We start from the raw sequence: 19,989 nt of genomic DNA, 5'->3' as shown, positions 1-19,989 counted from the left end.
GATACATGCTCAGCTATGTTCATAGCAGCACTATTTGTAATAGCCAGAACCTGGAAACAACCTAGATGCCCATCAACGGAAGAATGGATGAAAAAAATGTGGTACATATACACAATGGAGTACTACTCAGCAGAGAAAAACAATGAAAGCATGAAATTTGCAGGCAAATGGATGGAACTAGAAAATATCATCCTGAGTGAGGTAACCCAAACCCAGAAAGACAGTTATGGTATGTACTCACTCATTGGTGGATTCTAGATATAAAATGAACAATCAGACCACAACCCATAGAACCATAGAGGCTATATATATATAGCATGGAGGTCCGTAGGACGACTGTGGCATATAATAAATTTCAGTTTTACTCAATTATTGAAAAAAAAATAGCCAAATGAATGGAAACACATGAACTATGAACCAAAGACTGAGGGGCTCCCAGCTGGATCAGGCCCTCTGAATAGGTGAGACAGTTGATTGGCTTGATCAGTTTGGGAGGCATTTAGGCAGTGGGACCAAGTCCTGTGCTCATTCCATGAGTTGGCTGTTTGAAACCAGGAACTTATGCAGGGACACTTGGCTCAGTCTGGGAGGAAGGGACTGGACCTCCCTGGACTGAGTCTACCAAGTCGATCACAGTCCTTGGGGGAGGACTTGTCCTGGAGGAGATGGGAATGGAGGGTGGGCTGGGGGTAAGGGGAGGGCGTGGGAGGGGGGAGAATAGGGGAACCCATGGCTGATATGTAGAACTGAATGGTATTGTAAAATAAAAAATATATATCACAAAAAAAAAAAAAAAAAAAAAAAAAAAAAAAAAACATCTATTTAGGCCTAGCAAGATGGCTCAGGGTGCAAAGGGGCTTGCCACAAAGTCTGGAGGATTGAGTTCAATTCCTGGTACCCACAAAATAGGAGAAAACTGACTCCCACATGTTCTCTCAGCTCCACACTAGTGCTGTGGCACACACATAATAAACAAACAAACAAATGAGAAAAAGTAAACTATTATCAATCACTACATGTTTTGCTGTTATTTATCCTGGGGTGTAGCTTCTTAGATGTTCACATGAGTGCATGCGTGTGTGTGCATTTGTATTTGTCCATGTGTGCATGTGTAGAGTCTAGAAGCCTATGTCTTGTGTCCTCTTCCATTGCTCTCCCATCACTGTTTGAGACAAGGTTGCTCATGGAAGCTGGAGCTCACTTTTTTGTGAGATTGGCTAGCCCGTGAACCCCGGTTGTCTCAGCTCCCCAGCACAGGAATTCCAGACATGTTACAGACATTGCCATAACACTTGGCTTTTATGTGGGTGCTGGGGATCCAAACTAAGGTCTTCTTGCTTATGCAGCAAGCAACTTCACCCAGTGCCATTGGTGAGCTTTTTAAAAATGTGGACTCTGGAGAACCAAACTCAGATCCAAGCACTTTACCCATGATCCATCTCCCTGCCCCATATTTATTCATTTTATTTATTTATTAGGATAAATCTGTAGGACAGAGTGCCACATCAAAGTGAAGACGTCTTTTTTTTTTTTCCCCAAAAGGAAAAAAATTTGAAGTTAGGAGTTCCTCTTCTAATATTCCACCATCCTTTTTTGTTTGTTTGTTTGGTTGGTTTTCAAGACAGGGTTTCTCTGTGTAACCCTGGCTGTCCTGGAACTCACTCTGTAGACAAGGCTGGCCTTAAACTCAGAGATTCACCTGCCTCTGCCTCCCGAGTGCTGGGATTAAAGTCATGCACCACCACTGTCCGGTCCCATCATCCTCTCTTTTAGCAACCATGCAGTCAAGTCACCCAAGAAACATGTTGCTAAAAAAGAGATACCCTGGGCTAGTGAGGTGGCTCAGTGGGTAAAGACGCTGCCCTCACAGACCTGATTAGATTTTATTGTCAAATTGATTAACCTAGAGTCATCTGGGAAGAGGGAACCTCAATTACCATGATCAGATTGGTCTGTGGGCATGTTTGTGAGAGATTGTCTTGATTGCTGTATAATGTGGGAGAACCTATACCACCTTGGGCGGCACCATCCCTAGGCTGGTGGGTCTGGGCTGTGTAAGAAAGCCAGCTACCCACGAACCAGTCAGTGAGCCAATAAACAGCATTCCTCTCTGGTCTCTCTGCTCAGTTCCTGCTTGAGTTCCTGCCCTTACTTCCCTCAGGGATGGACTGTGACCTGGAAGTGTGAGCCAAATCATTCCTTTCCTCCCCAAGTTACTGTTGGTCAGAATGTTTTAGCACAGTAGAAAAACACAACATTGAAATCATAGACAAATCCAACACCTATGTTATTCTTGGCTTATTAGTGTGTTATCCTTTACTTTTTTATTTGTTTGTTTGTTTGAGCTACTGGAAACAGAACCCAGGGCCTCACACAGGTGAGGCAAGCATTCTACCATCAAGCTAAGCTCCCACCACCCTTAGCTTAATACTTAGACAAGGTGCTACTTGACTATGGGCATACTACATGCATGTACAATCTGTGCATTCTTAACCTTGCTCAAAGACTTTGAAAGAAAACCATGGGTAATTCATTAGTTAAACATTGTTGCTGGGTGGTGGTGGTGCATGCCTTTAACCCCAGCACTCAGGAGGCAGAGGCAGATGAATCTCTGAGTTCGAGACCAGCCTGGTCTACAGAGTGAGTTCCAGGACAGCCAGGGCTACACAAAAAAAAACCTGTCTCTCGAGGCTGGAGAGATGGCTCAGGGGTTAAGAGCACTGGCTGCTCTTCCAGAGGTCCTGAGTTCAATTCCCAGCAACCACATGGTGGCTCACAACCATCTGTAATGAGATCTGGTGCCCTGTTCTGGCCTGCAGTCATACATGCTGTATACATAATAAATAAATAAATAAATCTTTTTAAAAAAACAAAACATGTCTCAAAAAACAAAAAACAAACAAATTGTGTAGGGTTAGAGTGAAGAAGCCAGGCTATTATTATTCTCTATGTGTAGAGTTCTTGTTGAGCCGGACATGATAACGGTTCCCACTTTAGCTTGAGTGTATCCCTGTGTCAGGCAGGGCTAAGTGATTTACTTCTTTAGCTCATCTGTCTATGGCTAATTCTGCACCAGGAATTCTAACATTCTTCTCACAGCATAGGACAGAGCCAGGATTAGAAACCAGGAAATAGAAGTCGAGGGTCCACGGGTCTGGTCCCCAGTGTTGAATTTATCTCCAGCTTTTTTCATCAGAATGAACTGAAGTTTAGCACTGACTTGCCTTTTGTCACAGACATGGGTCTCCATGTGGGAAGCCAGTTCAGGGCCTCCTGCTCATCTACATCCCCCTCCAGCAACTAGAACAACCACAAGATGCTCAAAAACCACATCCTAGCCAAGAGTCTGGCAACGGCTTCCCATTTCCCCCTTCAAATCCAATCCAGTTTTCTTCCCCTGCGGATAACTCTTCTCAGTGTTCCCTCTTTATCTCAGATGGCCCTCCTTCTGGGGACAATTCCCAGATGCACCAAGATCTTCAACATGGCTACCCATCTTGGAGTCTTCTAAGCTAGGGTTTTCAAAGGGTTGCAACCTCTCTGGGGGGTGGGGAGGTAGGGTGAGGGTGGAACAGCCTTTCTTTCTTTCTTTCTTTCTTTCTTTCTTTCTTTCTTTCTTTCTTTCTTTTCTTTTCTTTTCTTTTCTTTTCTTTTTTTTTTTTTTTTGAGACAGGGTTTCTCTGTGTAGCCTGGTTCTCTTGGAACTCACTCTGTAGACCAGGCTGGCCTCAAACTCAGAGATCTACCTGCCTCTGCCTCCCAAGTGCTGGGATTAAAGGTGTTTGTCACCACACCTTGCCAGCTGAACAATCCTTTTACAGGGGTCACCTAAGACCATCAGAAAACACAGATATTTACATCATGAAGTATTTACAGTTATGAAGTAGCAATGAAGATCGTTTTGTGGTTTTGGGGGAGGTCACCACAACATGAGGAACTGTGTTAAAAGGGATGCGGCATTAGGAAGGTTGAAAAGCACTGTACCATCCACAAAGGCCAGAAGACTAAACAATCCACAAGAGATGGGGCACAGTGCATGGAGACCCTTGACTTGGTGAGGGGCAAGAGTTGGGAAGACTCACCTGCATGTCACTTGCTTCTATAACATGGCGTCACTAGATTAAATTTGAGCATGGAACACTCAAAATCAGAGGAGGACCAGCCCTGACCACGGACTCTGGCCTCTACACACCCATGTAGACAGAGGTTAAAGGATAGACAAACAGGGGCTAGAGAGATGGTTCAGTCGGGAATTCTCCCAAAGCCGTTCCTGAGGCAGGGGGACTCCTCTAGGCAGGAGGACTGGGAACAGTGAGCACCCGGCTCTTCTTGAAGGCATAACGGAACTGTCCACGCCTGTCTTCAGGGGAAGTAAAGGTGACAATAGCTGTAAAGAAGGGAGGTGAGGCCAGCTCTGTCTCGGGGGCTGGAAGCCACCAACCCCACTGAGACGCTGTCAAAGCAGAGTGGGGAAAATCCTAGCGGAAGAGGCATCAGCATCCCGTCGGCTAAAAATAACTGCACTTACTAGTTTACGTGAGATACCACGGGACTGGAAATGGACTGTCTGAAACAGAAGCACCCGACACGTCTCCGCTGGTGGTGAGCTCTGCTTTAAAGAAGTGCAGGAGCGGCTGTGTGCACGTGAGCCAGGCCCCATCTTCCCGCTGGGCTTTTTAGCAATGCCCGTCTGCCAGTTTTGAAGTCAGCACTCTTTATCCTCCTGGCTTACAGAGGGGAGCAGCATCGTGGTGACATGGCCATGGTGTGCCACTCAGAGAGAGGGAAGAGCGCATGCTGCTGAGGCACCGAGTTGAGCCTCCCCTATGCACCGGTAGGAGCCTTCCGCCTTCTGAGCTGGGCCGACCCGCCCGCCCGCCCGCAGGTCCTCTCAGCTGAGCCTCTCTGTCTTCAGGTTCTCTTATCCTGTCTGTCTGTCCTAACAAACCCCAGGAGGGCTCAGATGAGCAGCTTGAGAGTACATGGGAACTCTCCGGCCAGCCTGTTTGCTTTAGCCAAGGAGGTGGGCCTTCCCTCAGTAACCTGTCCCCCCTTGTCACTCTGTAATCCATCAAGTCCCCTCACGGGGAAGGGCAGCCGCTCCACCAGGGAACCTGGAGGGCTGTGAGGAATGGCTTACACCGTCCATCTCAGGCAGGACAGCAGGACAGCAGGACACAGGGACAGCTGTGTGAGCACTAGGGATGCAGCTTTCCTCAGTGGATACTCACGGTGAGGTGAGCTTTCTACACTGCAGTTGCTTTTGAGTCAGTCAAGGGTAACCCCAGGAAACTCGCCACCAAGCTCGACTTGAACAGAGTCATTTCTTATCCTGTCATTGGTGTCCTAGCTGAGGTAAGGTGCTGGGTCACATCTCACTAGGAAAATCTTACAGTGCGTGGGAGGGCACACACACACACACAAACACACACACACAGAGGCGCACACACAGGCATATGCACACACAAGCACACATACACACAAGCACAGGCACACATACAGGTACAGACACACACAAACAGGTACACACACAGGCACACACACATACATGCACACACAGGCACACACACACACAGAGGCACACACAGACATATGCACACACAAGCACACGTACACACAAGCACAGGCACACACACAAGCACAGGCACACATACAGGTACACACACACAGGCACGCACACATACACGCACACACAGACACATACACGCACACACATGCACACACACACAATTCTCTAATCCATTTGAGAGTAGGTTGTAGACATGATACCCTTCACCCACAGAGACTTTACTGTGCATTTCCTAAAAACAAGGATGTTCTCTTACCACGGTAGCAGTAATTATCAAAATTGATATCAAACTGTTCAATTCACAACCCATATTCAAATGGCGTCAAATAGAGCTGTTTTTTGCTACCCAGGAAACAATCTGGGATTGGATTTCATTATCAAGTCTCTTATCCCATTTTAATCTTGGACAGTTGCTTAACCTTTCTGTTTTCTGATTCTCTGCAGCTTAATTTATTTTAGTGTGGTGTGGGGGGCGGGTGTGGTACCCTGTGGGGGGAGTGTCTGTGTGTCTGTGTGTGAGGGGGTACTGTTCGGGGGGGGGGGGAGTGTCTATTTGTGTGGTGTATGTGTGTGGGGGTGTCTGTGTGTGTGAGGGGGTGTCTGTGTGGTGCTGTGGGGGGAAGTGTCTGTGTGTGTGATGTATGTGTGTGGGAGTGTCTGTGTGAGTGGGGGTCTGTGTCTGTGTGGTGCTGTGGGGGGAGTGTCTGTGTGTGTGATGTATGTCTATGTGTATGTGTGGTGCTGTGTGGAGGGGAGTGTCTGTGTGTGGTGTATGTATGAGTGGGGGGGAATGAGTGTGTGTGTGTGATATATATGTGGGGGTGTATCTGTGTGTCTCAGTGTATCTCTGTGTGTGTGCAAGTGTGCATGCCTGAGCACACTTGTGTGGAGGCCTGAGGGAGGATGTCAGGTGCTGTCACTGTCTCCTGCTCCCTTCAGACAGGGTTTCCCTTTGAAATTCACTGTTCCAGCTGGTATGGGCTCTGGAGCTCCCCAGGAGCAAGGCTACCTCCAAACCACGAACAGGCTAGAGATTTGAAAATGAGCCTAGCCAGGACTAGCACAAGAGCCACAAAAATTGTGGGGCTACCAAGCTGTCATTTCAAGTCACTCTGCTTTGGGGTGGCACATTATGTCACAAAAGCTAAAGAGGGCCTGTTCCCTTGAGATCACTAGAGGACAAGGTTCTGGTTCCATTGTCTTTCCCTCAGGGGCCCGACACTGCCAAGGTTTGGGATGCAAAGGGTCATTTGAATTTACTTACATGGCTGTTAAAAAGAGAAAGGAGAGAGGGAGAGGGGGAGAGAGCTTGATTGATTGATTGATTGATTGATTGATTGATTGATTGATTGATTTTGCTCTCTCTAGATGTTTGCAAACACAAGGCCACATCTCTTGGTTATGCGGTTGGGCTGACAGAGAGACAGATGGCTATGATGGTCTTCCATATAAGCCAGCAAATGCAGACCTTTGCCTAGGCAGAGAGCTCATACTGGAAGATGGGCTTGTCACGGGTGACTGTGTGAGTGTTTTGCATGGATGTACGTATATGCACCATATGTGTTCCCGGTATCTTCAAACGTCAGAAAAGGGTGTCTGGTTCCCTGGGACCAGTGTTACAGACAGTCATGAGCCTCCATACGGGTGCTGGGAATTAAACCTGAGTCCTCTGCAAGAGCAATAAGTGCTCTTAACCTCTGAGCCAATTCTCTAGCTCAGAAAGAGGATTATTTTTAAGTATGCCCTTGACTAGGAAGAGAGACTGAAGTGTAAGCTGTGACTATCAGGATCTGTAGTGGACAAGGACAAGGCTCTGTTCTTGTTTGTTTGTTTGTTTGTTTGTTTGTTTGTTTTGAGACAGGGTTTCTCTGTGTGGCCCTGGATGTCCTGGAACTTACTCTATAGTCCACCTGCCTCTGCCTCCCTAGTACTGGGATTAAAGGCATGAGCCATCACCATCCAGCCCAGGGCTCTGGTTCCCTAGAGACCTGGATCTTTCCAGGCACAAGCTCCTGGTGGGCACATGTACCTCTTTGTGAGATGGTGGGACTTGTACCAATGCAAACAAAAACCCATTAGTCAACATTTTCTGACACACCCCTTGACCAATGATGGACAGCTATAGTGGTATATCTACCCCAGCCCCGACCCCAGTCAGGAAAACCATGATTATGTACTGTGAGGATTAATTTTCTTATCAACTTAACTGGATTTAGAACCACATAGGAGACAGCTCCAGGTGTGTCTGTGAAGGTGACTGACTGAGGAAGCAAGACATGTCCTCAGAGTGTCCTCAGTGTCATCCTATAACCTCTGGGAAGAGAAGAGTCTGAGGGACAGCAGCATTTGTCCCTCTCTGCTTCCCAGATGTGAACATACTGCCCACAGTGGTCTGAAGCTCTTGTAGCAAGATGGACTCTACCCTCAAACTGTGAACCAAAGTAAAGACCTACTTCCTTATATCATCTGTTGTCACAGCAATGAGACAGTAACCATACATGCACACCATCTCCAGAGGTTCTTGATACATGCACACCATCTCCAGAGGCTCTTGATACATGCACACCGCCTCCAGAGGTTCTTGATACATGCACACCATCTCCAGAGGTTCTTGATACATGCACACCATCTCCAGAGGTTCTTGATACATGCACACCATCTCCAGAGGTTCTTGATACATACACACCGTGCCAGGGATTCTCTGAGACAATGCCTCCCACCACACCTCTCTGAACTTTCTTACTATTGTATCATTGCTTGGCCACATTCACTTTGCTATCCAGGCTCTCACAGCTTTATCTGCTTCCCTAATTAGACTCCTTCTAAATAGCTTTCACTGTTTTTAATACTTGTTGTTTTTTTTTAAATTATGTGTGTGCACATGTGATTGCCAGTGCCCACAAAGTCCAGAAGGGGGTATTGGAGTCCCTGGAGTTAGAGTTCCAGGCAGTTGTAAGCCACCCAACATAAGTGCTGGGAACCGAAGGTCCTTTGGAAGAGCAGTTAGTGATCTTAGCGTCTGGACCATCCCTCTATCCACCCTGGGAAGACTCAATAAAGTATGTGCAGTGTGTCACCTCAGTGTGTTCGTCTAGACAGCAGCTACCCCTCACGCCCTCCAGGACTCTTACAAAGACTGACCTTCATCCTTAATACAAAGAGCATTGTACTTGGCACCAGGAACTGGGCGGCTGTCAATTCTCACATCAATGGCTCTGGCGATTTGCTGTTCATCGCTGCCTTTGCTGCATACAGTTGTCCTGAAACAGACAAAGGCGGACCCTGGGTGAGGAGAAAGTCTTCGGGCTGAAAGGAATCCTTTTCTGCTATCAGCTCTGAGTCAGCAGAGATTTGGGTGATTTGTGACCTTTGGATGGGAGCATCTACAAGAAACATTCTCCGCAGACAAAGGTCACATTTTGGAAGATAGGTGATCCTGGGGTAACTCGCAGGCATCAGCTCAATGTTCAGAGACAACACTTTTCTGATCCCTTCTACAGTCTTTTTCTTCACTATGAAAAAATTCATCAAATGAATCACTTGAGTTTATTTTCACATTCTCTGTGTTTACTTTGTGTACATGTGTGTATGAGGATCAGAGGATCTTCTACCATGCAGGCCCCAGGTTCTGAACCTAGGTCCTCAGGTTTGGCAGTAGGCACCTTTACCTGCTGAACCGTCTCTCCAGCCCTCGTTTGAGTTTTTAAAGGGTTAATACATGGGCTGGAGAGAAGGGCCAGCGGTTGAATGCTTGCTCTTGCAGAGGACCTGGGTTTGGTTCCCAGCACCTCGATATGGTAGCTCACAACCTCCCATAACTCCGGTTTCAGGAGATTCTAAAAGACTAAAAAATCCACTAAAATTATGTAAAATTCTTTTATTTGCAAAGAAGAACCTAAATCAAGCAAATCTGTCACTCCAGGTCGGCAATTGCAACCAAAACACTTAAAAATTAGCAGATTATTTGAGAACAGAAGGCATGAAATGACATGTGTCTTGCATAATGGCACACAACTGTAGTGCCAGCTACTTGGGAAGCTGAGGCAGGAGGATTACTTGAAATAAAGAGTTTGAGAGCAGCTTGGGCAGCATAGTACTCCTCACTACCACCTCCCCTAAAAGACAGGTGGCACCCCAGTGGCGAGGCAGTGTGGGGACATTGCCCACCGTGCCCTGAACGTTAAAAGCTTGGTTTGTACAAAGCACCCTGGCACCATGGTGACCAGGGCATCTTCCACAGAAGAATATCTGACTTTCCCAGACTGGATGCCACAGCCCAACAGCTTCCTTAGTGAGACATTTCAGAGGCGTGGTGGCATTCTCTAAGCACTGGCCTTCCATTTGGGAGTGAGGTTGGGTGGGAGATGTCTTAGGTGAGGGACACAAGGTAAAGGTTCTGTAAATGGCATGCTTCACTCCCATCCTCCCTGGGCATGTCTCCAAGAGCCAACTGTGAGCAACCTTCACCACGTGACTCAGGAGGGAACCACTCCATATTGTCAGGCAGTCCACACCTCAGCAAGGAGAAGGCAGTCCTTGTCATAAAGCGCATCCCCGTTACAGCTGACAATGTCACACTGAGCTAAGGAACCAATGTGCCCCCTTGGGACCAGTGTCCACAGACTCATGGTCAGTGGCCGCCATCTTCCCTGGCAAGTTCTGGAATGTCCTAGAATACTTGCTTTCTAAGTGGGCAGGGTGGATTTCTATGTGACATTCTTGGGCGAGAGCTCCTTTTCAGGGGGGCTTTCTTGTAAGGGCTTTTTTTCTAGGGTGTTCTGAGAAAGCTTGCGGGTTGTTCTGAAGGTTCAGCTTTTTCTGAGGAGGCTTCATCTGAGGGGACTTTTTTCTGAGGGAGCTTCTCCTGGGAGCCTTTATTCTGGAGCCAGGTTGGGTGGCTCTTAGTCTTTGGAAGGACACCTCGAGCTCGCCTGGCCCACTTCAGCTTCAACAGATTCCCTTGAGTAGCAAGGCTTAGCCAAGACACCGCTGCTCTCCTGAGCAAGGCCCTTACTTCTCTGACCCCATGCTGGAGGAACAGCTGTCTTCTTGGGAAGGGAGAGGTCTTCCAAGGGACACCTGCTCTCGGGGTTTCCCGTCCTTTGGAAGCTCTGAGTACCACTGAGGCACCTCACTATGTGGTGGTTCTTTTTATTCAGAAAGCCTCTCTGAGAACCATTGCTCCTTGACAAGGGTTCCAAGCTTGGCGTCTCCTTCTAAAGCCTTTGACGGGAGATTCCCTAAAGCCCAGATTCTGCAGTGCAGAAGACGTGAGGACTGCCTGGGAGGAGAGATGGGAGGGGTGGCCTGTGGGTGGGAGGAGGAGGGTGGCCTGTGGGTGGGAGGAGGAGGGTGGCCTGTGGGTGGGAGGGGGGGGTGGCCTGTGGGTGGGAGGAGGGGGGTGGCCTGTGGGTGGGAGGAGGGGGGTGGCCTGTGGGTGGGAGGAGGGGGGTGGCCTGTGGGTGGGAGGAGGGGGGTGGCCTGTGGGTGGGAGGAGGGGGGTGGCCTGTGGGTGGGAGGAGGGGGGTGGCCTGTGGGTGGGAGGAGGGGGGTGGCCTGTGGGTGGGAGGAGGGGGGTGGCCTGTGGGTGGGAGGAGGAGGGTGGCCTCTGGGTGGGAGGAGGAGGGTGGCCTCTGGGTGGGAGGAGGGGGGTGGCCTGTGGGTGGGAGGAAGGGGGTGGCCTGTGGGTGGGAGGAGGAGGGTGGCCTGTGGGTGGGAGGGGGGGTGGCCTGTGGGTGGGAGGAGGGGGGTGGCCTGTGGGTGGGAGGAGGGGGGTGGCCTGTGGGTGGGAGGAGGGGGGTGGCCTGTGGGTGGGAGGAGGAGGGTGGCCTCTGGGTGGGAGGAGGAGGGTGGCCTGTGGGTGGGAGGAGGGGGGTGGCCTGTGGGTGGGAGGAAGGGGGTGGCCTGTGGGTGGGAGGAGGAGGGTGGCCTGTGGGTGGGAGGGGGGGTGGCCTGTGGGTGGGAGGAGGGGGGTGGCCTGTGGGTGGGAGGAGGGGGGTGGCCTGTGGGTGGGAGGAGGGGGGTGGCCTGTGGGTGGGAGGAGGGGGGGACTCCTTTTGCTGGGTCACCTTGTCCAGCATGTCTCAGAGGTCTGTAGAAATCTATGGTGAAGAATGGGATCCTGGTGCCTGCGCCCATGAGCCTGGCGGGGAAACTGAGGTAGGACAGAAACTGAGGTAGGACTTAGAAGGAAGAACAACAGAGCTATCAGCCAGACAGAGGGAAATGGGCCAAATGGTACCAACAGAAGGCAAACTACCATTAGAAGGGAGTGGTCCGGTGTTCTTAGGAAAGTCGCTCAGATCCTCCAGGCCTTAGACGGATGTGTAAGATGGAGGTCCTGGGACTGGGGGTGTGGCTCAGTGATATGATGTGTGCCTGGCATGTGTGGGGGTCGGGGAGGGGGCCACTGAGTCTCCATAGTCTGCCTGGGAAGGGAACACCTGAGAAGACAGTGGGTATGCCCTCTCTAGTACCCAGGCATCTGTAGAGAGACACAAAACCAGTGTCCCTCAGTGGGCAGTCTACGCACAGACCCTCTGTGTGGGTGCTGGAAGAGCAATTGTCTCTGCCATGAAACTTCTCAGCCACCAAACCACATCCCCAGACCCTCTTTCTTTTTCCTTTTAGAATTCTAATTGCATGTAGTTTCATCACCTTTCCCATTTTCTCTATATTTTTTTATCCTTTCTTTTTTTTATTTACTCAGCATATTTCCCTCTGAAATAGCTTCCAGCTTACTAATTCTCTCTTTGGCTCTTTTCAATCAGCTGTTAGATCCAGTATTAGATTCTTAATTTTAGTTACTATCATTTTTCATTTCTAAAGTATTTTTATTTGGCTATTTTTATAGTTTCTCATGCTGTTAAAAATTCTCCTTATCTTTTATATCTTTGAAAATTTTAAGGATTGTCATCTTTTTTAAAATTATTTTTTATTTTATGTGTATGGATGTTTTGCCTGCATGTATATCTGTGCCTGGTACCTGAGGAGACCAGAAGAGGGCGTTAGATCCCCTGGAACTGATGCAACAGATGGTGGTGAGCTGCCATGTGCATGCTGGGAATCAAACCCGGGTCCTATAGAAAAGTGGCCAGTGCTCCTAATAACTGTGCTGTTTCTCCAGCCTCAGGATTGTCGTCTGAAAGTCAGTATCTTCCAGTGCTGAGACATAGAATTTCCTTTCGCTGGCGTGTCTCCTGAATTTGACTCATTGTTAATGGTGTGACTGGTTATTTTATATTGTGTGAGAAACACTATGCTAACAAAAATTATTTGTTGAAATAAGTCAAGGACTAGGGTAGAATTATCTTCCTTAAAAGTCAATTTTTATGGATTCTTACAGACATCTGGAGGCCTGAAATTCTATTATCATCTTTGAAACCTAAAGAGCAGGTGCAAACACTGTTGGACGGTTTTCTGCAGCTAATCACAAGACTTACGTCTCTAAAGCACCCCATGGATTAGGCCCTCAGCACACAGTGGGGATGACTGTCTGCTCTATAGGACCTAGAGCCTGAGCTGGCATGCCTCAGGTGATGAAAAGTCAACACCTGGGGGCTGGAAGCGCCTGGAAGCATCTCCATTCACATTCCTGGCCGTTGACATTGGCTATTTATTGGCTAGGACGCTGGTCAGGCCTTCCTGCAAGGTCCCTGCAGGAGGCCCTACCTAGCCTTTGTCAGAGCACAGTCCTCTCGTTTCTATTTGCTACTTTTGAATGGCTATGAGCACAGCACCTGAGAGAGCACTCCAGGGAGGAGCACTTCATTCTGCCTCATGATTTCAGAGGTTTCAGTCCACACAGCTGGAGTGGTATGGGAGAGGAAACCACCCAGTCTGTGGGGCTAGAGGCTAGCACATGACTGAAGACCAGGATACAGAAAGTGACAGAAATCAGGCTGCGTAAGTGAGTAATCTTCAGAGGCCAGCTCCCAGTGACCTACTTGACCAGCCTGACCCCACATCAGACATGTCCCACAGGACCCTCCCTACAAATAGTGCCACCAGTCTGGGGACAAGCATTCAAAACAAGAGCCCATGGGGGATGTTTTAGATTCAAACTAGAATGAGATACAAAAGTAAATGACTCCAGAAACCAGAACATGGTGGAGAGTCGGGGAGGGAGACCACTCAGAAGGTAAAGGCACCGCAGAAGCCTGGCGACCTGAGTTCTACCCAGGAACCCGTGTAAAGAGCTGGGTATGGTGGCATGCTTCTGTAATCCCAGCATTCCTATGGCAGGACAGGAACAGAGGCAGGAGAAGCAGCTGCAATCTGGACGGGCGGCTTTACGTAGGGAAAAGAAACAAGGGGGACCCTGCTTTGACAAAGTAGAAAGTAAGAACTGACTTCAAAAAGTTGTCCCCTGGGCTGGAGAGATGGCTCAGCGGTTAAGAGCACTGGCTTTTCTTCCAGAGGGTCTAAGTTCAATTCCCAGCAACCACATGGTGGCTCACAACCATCAATAATGAGATCTGGTGCCCTCTTCTGGTGTACAGGCATATTGTATACATAATAAATAAATCTTAAAAAAAAAAAAAAAAAAAAGTTGTCCCCTGACTTCCACATGGGTACACACACACACACAAATCACAATAAATAAAAAATAAATTGAACATGCTAGAAGGCACAGTCCATTTCACATTGCCTGCCTGCTATCCCTGCAGGGCGATTGTTAAGCCCTGTCTATACCTAGGTAGAGCCGGGGTGGTTGGAAAGGAATGCTTCCCCGGCTGTCCTGACTTACCCAAGGGTGCCGTCGGCCAGCCAGCCTGTTGTGCACACTGCAAAGGCGCAGTCTTGGACCACCCTCCTCAGCTCTCCAGCAGACACCAGGTGGGCACCCCTGCTCCTGCAGGAGAGCCGAGCGGCCTCCAGGTCCAGGCCCTGAGAGCCGTTCTGGGACTCCAGCAGGAAGAGTTTCCCTGTGCAGGATAAATACAACATGTGGATGTGGGGTTCAAGGCACTGTGAGTTCCTCACGCTCGCTGTCTGCAGACACTAGTGCACTCCATCCCTGGGACCAGGCGGTGACAGTTCTCCTGGGGTCTCCACTTATTTCAGCTCCAGTCCTTTTGAGATGGGCTCTCTTCTGTTGCCCAAGTGGGTTTCAAACCCATGCACTCAGACCATCCTCCTGCCTCATCCTCCCTTCTATCTGGAACAAGAGTATGACACCATGTCTCACTTGTAGTCTACTATAAACAAGCAAACAAACAAAAATTATCTGTGGTGGGGAGATAGACTGGTTGATTAAATGTTTGCCTTGGGGGCTTAAGGACCCTGAGTTTGATCTGCAGAAACCACATAAAAATAAAGCCAGGGGTGGTGTTGACTTGGGACTCCAGTGCTGAGGAAGTGGAAACCAGGAGATTATGGGGCTCACTGGTCGGGATTAAACACACACACACACACACACACACACACACACACACACACACACACACACACACACAGAGGTATGTACATTCTTCCCCTCACACACAACCAGATAAACTGGCATGGATTTGTATTAGCCAAGTGTGGTGACACGTCTTTAATCTTAGTACTGGGGACAGAGGCAGAGGCAGGCGGATCTCTGAGTTCTACTGGCCAACCTGGTCTACAATGAGACCCTCGTGTGTGTGTGTGTGTGTGTGTGTGTGTGTGTGTGTGTGTGTGTTGCTTTGTTTAATCCTTCTTCCAAAAAACGATGTGACAAGGCTCAGTGTCCTGGGTTCCCTTGCATGAGTATCTTGGTGCCCAGGGCTCTGAGGCAGTCCTCACTACATGAGAACTCCTGAGAGTTGTGAGTCACCATGTGGGTGCTGGGAATCGAACCCGGGTCCTCTGGAAGAGCAACAAGCACTCTTGGCTGCTGAGCCATCTCTCCAACCCCAATGCCTAGCAATTTTTACTGTTTCTCAGATTATCCTGCATTAAGTAAAAAGTTTCTTATACTGAGGTAGGTAGCTCATCCTTTGAATCCCAGCACTTGGGAGGCAGAGGCAGGGGGACCACTGTGAGTTGGAGGCCAGCCTGGTCTATATAATGAGACCCTAAGCAAACAAGTCCTGACGTGACTCTCTGAGCGACTCCTATTCTTTAATCTCATCAGTGACTGAAGTGGCTATATCGTTCATCCAGTTTTGGCTCGCACTCTCCTCCTGTGGTTTTAAGCTCCCTGGTAGAAGGACCCATTTCTCTTCATCATCTTTGTCAGCAAGGACATCGCCTGGCATGCAGGAGTGACTCAGTACTGACTGAATTAATGAATCTTTCTCCACAATCATTACCCAAACAGTTCATTTGCTTTTAGTTAATATGAAGAATTTTTTTTTTTTTTTACTTCAAAAATAAAAACGTAAAGTTTGGGAAGATAACTCAGTTGGCAAAGTGCTTGTAGCTCTGACCCAAGGACTCCAGTTCCATCCCTAGCTCTCACGTGGGCAGGCAAGATGGCTGGGGGGTGGGGTGGGGAACGGGAGTTTGCCATGTGCATTTGACAACCCGGGGTTTGGTCCCAGAACCCAGGTAAAGGTAGAAGAGAAATGACTCCAAAAAGTTGCCATTGACCTCCACATGTGAATGTGGTGTGTGTCCCACCCCCCAATAACGAAAACTCTGAGTGCAGCTACATGTGTCTGTAATCCCAGCACTGGACTGGGATGGTGGGGCCATGAGGATTCCTGGGACCTGATGACAAGCCTGCTCCAGGTTCTTTGAGAGATTCTGTCTCAGACAAACAAACAAACAAACAAACAAACCAAGATTGGAGGCTGGAAGTGCTCAGCAGTTAAGAGCACACTCTGCTTTTGCAGAGGATCAGAGTTTAGTTTCCAGCACCCACATAGGGTGACTCAAACTGTTTGGAATCCCACTGTAGAGGGAATCCCACATCACTGACCTCAGAAGACACCTATACTTCTCTCTCTCTCTCTCTCTCTCTCTCTCTCTCTCTCTCTCTCTCTCTCTCTCTCTCTCTCACACACACACACACACACACACACACACACACACACACAGATTAGAAAGGGATTGAGGAAGACACTTGGCACTGACTGCTGGACTCCTCAAACATGTGTGCCTGCACCCCCCCGACACACACACACACAAATGAAAAACCAAGTAAAAATACAGAAATATGGTAGTCACTCTACTTTGTATATGTGATACATGTTAAACTAATCAAATATAAACAAAATGGTTTTTGTTTCAATTTTAGTTTTAGAGACTGTTTTTGTTCAAATATCTATAGTAACGAGTCTCAGTTAAACAGTCATCCCTTCCTCCCCACGCAGACTCAGATAATAAGCATGAGACCAGCAGTAAGCACAGACCCAGGGAGCGATCTGTTCAGAACAGAGCTGACAATTCTTCCATGGCTCCACTATACAAGGCAGGGCTTGGCAAGCGGCATGTTCTTAAAATGAAGTGCGCCCCTAATTCTGCATAGGCCAAGTGGAGAGGGGGAAGGGAAGGTGGTGGAGGTGAAACAGGAAGCATTTCCAGCAATAAAAACCACACACAAGGAGTCCTCAGTTTCTCTTTGCTGGATGGCAATCCCACCTTGTATTTTCTATGCCCCGCCCCAAGCCAGATGGGCACAAATCTTTGATCCTTATCCATGAGGCATTCTGCTTAAGCGTTCATAATGGGGTGAGACGCTATAAAACACCATGGAAGGAGATTTTGTTCAAAGAAATTAAAATTGGAACAAAAGTAGACATTGTTCAATAGTGAGTACTAACCCCAACACATTCTACTTGCATTCTTTAAAATCAGTTTAATTTTCATAACTCAACATCAGGCCAGAAACACTAAAGCATCACCAGTGGATGGACTGCAAAGAGGTATGATGTTTCATGTGGCTATGATGGAATGTTCTAGAATTAGATGCACAAACATTGTTTGTACAACAAAACGTTTATACATGTATATTTTTAAAACCTCAGTTATACATTTTTAAACGGTAACTTTTATGAAGCATATCTAGATTTTTTTTTTTAATTTGGGACTGACGATATAGCTCAGTGGCCGGATGCTTCTATAGCACTGCCAAATAAATTAATTAGAAATTAATCAGAGGGGCCACGAACAGCCTTTAGAGTTAACAGTGCTCTCTCTTAATGCTGAAGGCACGGCTAAGAGGCTGACTGAGAGCCCAAGGCCTTGTGAATACGTGGCACACACATGCACACTCAGAGAGCACACCTGTGTTGTCATGTTGTCCCCTCACCGTTTCCTCACGCACCAGGATTTTCTTTCCCCGGTCTTTAGCTTCCCTGGTGCCTTACCAGATTTAAATAACTATATTTCAGTGTATGAAAAGCTTCCTAAATCGGCCAACGGCTTTTCTCCTCCATCGGTCAAGGTCGTTCCGAGGGTGGACTTTCTAGAAACCTTCTGAGGACAGCGGGCTGCCGTCAGAATCTCCAGCTCCCCGTTCTGAGGAGTTTTGTTTCAACAGCTATACACAGCTGGATTAGCTTTCAGACGGAAATCGTATTGACCCGGGGCCCTAATCCTGCTAGTACAAGGCAAGTATCAAAAGCCAAACTCAAGGGCCAGAGAGATGGCTCAGTGGGTAAAGGCGCTTGCTGCCAAACCTGACGACCTGAGTTCCACCCCCACGGACCCACATAGTGCGTGGGGAACGAGTGAATCCTTCAGGTTGTCTTCTGACTTCCACACACTCACATTGGCAAGCATGCGTGTAAGCATACACGCATGCACACACACGCACACTCGTACATGAGCACGCTAATTTAAAAAAAAAATTAAAGCTGAATTCAGACTTAACAAAGTAAATAAACACATACACAAAATAAATACTAAATGTTTGGATTTTTTTAAGCTGAATTCGGGTTCAAAAAAACAAAGTGGGTCAACTTGTCATCTGGCTGCTGCTACCTGGTTTTCCATCTCCTGTCCCAAGGCATCCACCCCCACCTGGCAGCTCGGCTCCCACCTTGCTTTTTTGTTTTTCAATCATGTGTCCCATGTTCCCCAACACCTCTGAGTGAGCACCTCAGCTCGGGCTGTTCCCCCTCCCCGGACGCCTTCCTTCCCCGTTTGCCGGGGACATGGATCCCCACTCATCTTTCAAATCTTCCTGGACAACGCGAATATTCTCTAACCGCAGCCTCCGGGAAGGGCACCCACTTAACAGACGTTGAGAAACCGAGGGAGGATGGAAAAAAATCAGCCCCAGCAGGGGAAGTTCGAGGGCAGCCTAGACGTGACTTCATTCTAGAGCTCTCTCTCCTGGAAGCGGGCGGCGGGGAGCGCGGGGAAGGGTGGGGGCCCGGTGATGCTGGGACTCCGGGTGGTCAGTTCCAGGCTGCACCCCCAGCCCAGCTGGCCTCCCGGCTGCCCCGGGGCCCCTGCGGCTGCGGACACTCACCCTCGGCGCTCACGGGGGGCGGCTGCAGACCCAGCAGGAGCAGCGCGGCGCAGAGCGCAGGCAGGCTGCCGGGTGCCGGCCATCGCGGCCCCGCGCTCATGGTGGTGGCGTCCGCGGGCTGTGCGCGGCCGGAGAGCCTCGGGTTCCCGGGGATGCTGGAGCCGCGGCCGGGGATGCTGCGGGAGTCGCAGCCGGAGTGCCGGGACCCGCAAACACCCGGGGGTCTCGGTGGCGCCACCCAGGCGGCTGCAATCTGGCTCCGCCTTTGCGCCGGGCACCTGGGAGCCGCGGTGCCAAAAGGGGCTGCGCCAGGGGCGCGGCCGGGGCGGAGGGCCAGGGCCCGGAGGGCGGGCAGTGGGTACCCTCGAGGGGAGGACGGTCGCCACGCAGGACCCGAAGTCTTGGCTGGGCGCAGGCTCACAGACAGAACCTTCGTTAAACGAACCTTTTTTAAATGAAGAAGGGAAGCTGCTGATTTGCTAGCCTCGGTCCTCAGGAGGGCGAGCTCCGTCCGTTCCCTTGGGAAAAGGCCATCTTGGGGCTGGGGAGGTGGCTCAGTTGGCAGAGTGCTTGCCTGGCAGGCACAGACCCTGGGTTCTAGTCCCCAGCACCGTAGAGAACCGGGCGTGGTGACAATCGCTGGTAATCCCAGCACACTCCGGGGATGGAGGTAGAGGGCTCGCGTCTAATTTAAGCAACCGCTCCTTCAAGGGCGTTTCCTACCTCACCCTGGTGTTCCTCAACGCTGTTACCACTCACTTCCAGGTCAGACTGGGTGACCTCCGAAGAGCGTGGAATTCTCAAGTTTGGGGTGAAGGGTGATCTGAGAAGCTACAATCTTGGTCCCACTGGAATGGATGATCTCTTCCAATTCACAGGGTCCTGTCTCCCCGGGCTCCTTGGAGAGCTCATAAACCCAGTCCTCTTGCCTACCTTGGTGGCTCATATCCCTGTCCTGGCACTCTGGAGACTGAGGCAGGAGAATTGCTGCCAGTTCTGGGCCAGCATGGGCTACATAGCAAGACCCCATCTC

General features: G+C 49.3%; 1 protein-coding gene across 1 annotated transcript in view; it reads right to left on the bottom strand.

Annotated features, from left to right (window-relative positions):
* Positions 1-19,616, bottom strand: part of Susd5 (sushi domain containing 5) — a 44,868-nt gene extending 25,252 nt beyond the window's left edge. The window contains exons 1-3 of the mRNA XM_042281882.2: positions 18,957-19,616; positions 14,319-14,496; positions 8,711-8,829 (exon numbers count right to left, since the gene is read on the bottom strand). Of these exons, the coding sequence (XP_042137816.2) occupies positions 8,711-8,829; positions 14,319-14,496; positions 18,957-19,056 (397 nt within the window). The 5' untranslated portion in view covers positions 19,057-19,616. The remainder of the gene's footprint in view (positions 1-8,710; positions 8,830-14,318; positions 14,497-18,956) is intronic.
* Positions 19,617-19,989: the final 373 nt, after the last annotated feature.

Source organism: Peromyscus maniculatus, chromosome 7 (genome assembly GCF_049852395.1).
Source record: "Peromyscus maniculatus bairdii isolate BWxNUB_F1_BW_parent chromosome 7, HU_Pman_BW_mat_3.1, whole genome shotgun sequence".
NCBI classification, from domain to species: Eukaryota; Metazoa; Chordata; class Mammalia; order Rodentia; family Cricetidae; genus Peromyscus; species Peromyscus maniculatus.
Note: the sequence above shows the minus strand (reverse complement) of the source record. Positions and strands in the feature narration are given on the sequence as shown.